The following is a 2,285-nucleotide window of genomic DNA, read 5'->3' on the forward strand; positions in this document are numbered from 1 at the left end:
TAATCCTAAAGTAAGAGTTTTAATACCTTATCAACCATTTAACTTATATGAATGTGTTAATTATTTTATAAAAAATTAACATAAATAAAATTAAAGTAAATTCCCATTTTATTTGTTCTCTCTAAAAATAACTAGAAAACATACCCACTAAAATAAATTCCCATCTTGTTGTTCCCTCTTAAAAATAATATTCATTTCAATAATGTCAGCTAGAATAGAAAGAAAGAGAGAAAGAGAAAAACAAGACAACATATTGACGTATTCCTCAGCTACCTTGGTAGTGGCTGCGGAAAATACACCAACCAAATTTATTATACGAATGATCTGAAACCAAAATTTAATCTAGGAAATGCATAAAAAAATTTGAAAATTTTTAATACAGAAAATATAATGCAATAGCGTGATCGCTCTATAGTTAATCAATGACCTAACAATAAAAAAATGGATAAAATTCATGCCGACCAAAATATTTTTGTTCCTAAGAGGGACTTAGGTATCTTATTAGTCCCTGCCTGGGACTATAGCGATCGATAGATCGTTGACCCCGTATTAATTCATTCGCTGACCATTTTTTTTTTGGCGTTATCATCGTTTAACCAATGTTTTAGAATGACAATTTTCGTCTATCAAAATTTTAACGAAGGTTTTTGGCTGGGCAAGAAAGGACCTCTTATTGCAGGCTTCGCTTATACCAATGTAAAAATGTGGTGACAAGTTATATTTTATCCAAAGTCTGGAAAATTGTGGTGACAAACATGAAACTTAGGCGCATGCAAAGTTTATTATATAGCTGCCACCTCTCACCTCTCAGGCAGCTGGCTACCACCGTCTGCCACCGTCTGCCACCTCTCAGGTAGCTGGCTACCACCGCCTCTCAATTTCTTGCCACCAAACACAATATGAAATTAGTCTTTACCATCTGCGGAGGAAGGTTTCCGGTGAGACTGTTGTTGGATAGGCTTCAGAGCCGAAGTCTGCAATGGCAGGAGTGGCAACAATGAGTGATGAAAGAGAAATGTTTGTTCTCTGATGAGAGGGACCTACTATTATGCTGCTCTATTTGTCACTCTCATGGTGCTCTGTTCGCAAGTATATTTGTCTCTATATTTGCAGTTGTTTGCTCGTTGAGCTAAATGTATGTTTGGCAGGTATGAGTTCCAAATGCAGTATGGATCGATAGGTTGGTCTGTAGGAGCAACACTGGGATATGCTCAAGCAATGCTAGAGAAGCGTTTAATATCATGCATTGGTGATGGAAGCTTTCAGGTGCAGATGCAAGGATTTTTATATAAAATTCTGTAATATTTTATTTAATGAATAACAATGAATCTGTATTTGAAATATTAAATTCCTTCGGGTTATCTGTTTTGTCCAAAAATCAGTAAGTTTTTATCCCTAAATGTATTCTTCCTTATTTCAACAGGTGACAGTCCAGGATGTGTCTACTATGATTCGAAATGGGCAGAATCCTATCATTTTTCTGATTAATAATGGAGGATATACTATAGAAGTTGAAATACATGATGGCCCATACAATGTCATAAAGAATTGGAACTACACCGGTTTAGTAGATGCCATTCATAACGGTGAAGGGAAATGCTGGACTGCCAAGGTATTTTTTTACATTATTGTAGACTTTGGGACTTACCTTTAGTTGGTCAAAACTCTGTATCAGATTGGTGATCTTAATCTACTCCTCTCTTTTTGATTCTTATCATGGCAGTTTTGTTGTTATTGTCAGCTTTTCATCGTTTTTTCTCAGCCCTAGAAAATGCAGGATGCCTAAGTACTCTGTACCAGGTATTTGTTTTGTTATTTAACAACACCCCTTCTTTCTGTGCAGGTTAAGACGGAAGAAGAGGCTGTAGAGGCTATTAAAACTGCCCTAGGACCCAAAAAGGATTGCTTATGCTTCATTGAAGTTATTGTACACAAGGATGATACAAGCAAAGAGTTGCTTGAGTGGGGTTCCAGAGTCTCGGCAGCAAACAACAGGCCGCCAAATCCTCAGTAGGGAGGCTTTGAAAAGACTAGCAATTGGAAACACTTTTTTGCGGCTCATGTCTGAGATGTCATTCTTTCTCTGGTCTGGCTTATAGGATCATGTTCGAATTATTTATATCTGAATTTACTTTCTTATATCCGAGGTCAAGTTGTGGTCACAAACATAGGGCTACTTTTTGGTGACTGGTTAGCATGCTTAGTGTTTAGTGTCAAACTTAGTCGGAGCTATTTTTGCAATATAATTAAAATAACAAAATTTCTGGTTATGGATTTTTGATCTA

The 2,285-nt window shown here is 36.4% G+C and overlaps 1 protein-coding gene across 1 annotated transcript; it reads left to right on the plus strand.

The window, feature by feature from the left end:
- The first annotated feature begins 979 nt into the window (after positions 1–979).
- LOC149254980 (pyruvate decarboxylase 2-like) lies at positions 980–2,285 on the plus strand. The gene is made up of 4 exons (XM_089454899.1): positions 980–1,017; positions 1,149–1,266; positions 1,424–1,612; positions 1,844–2,285. Exons 1-4 carry the CDS (start codon positions 980–982, stop codon positions 2,012–2,014), a joined length of 516 nt encoding a protein of 171 aa, XP_089311025.1. The 3' UTR covers positions 2,015–2,285.

The sequence above is a fragment of the Pinus tabuliformis genome, chromosome 7, assembly GCF_031772625.1.
Source record: "Pinus tabuliformis cultivar Carrire ecotype Pingquan chromosome 7, CPIR1, whole genome shotgun sequence".
In the NCBI taxonomy this organism is placed as follows: Eukaryota; Viridiplantae; Streptophyta; class Pinopsida; order Pinales; family Pinaceae; genus Pinus; species Pinus tabuliformis.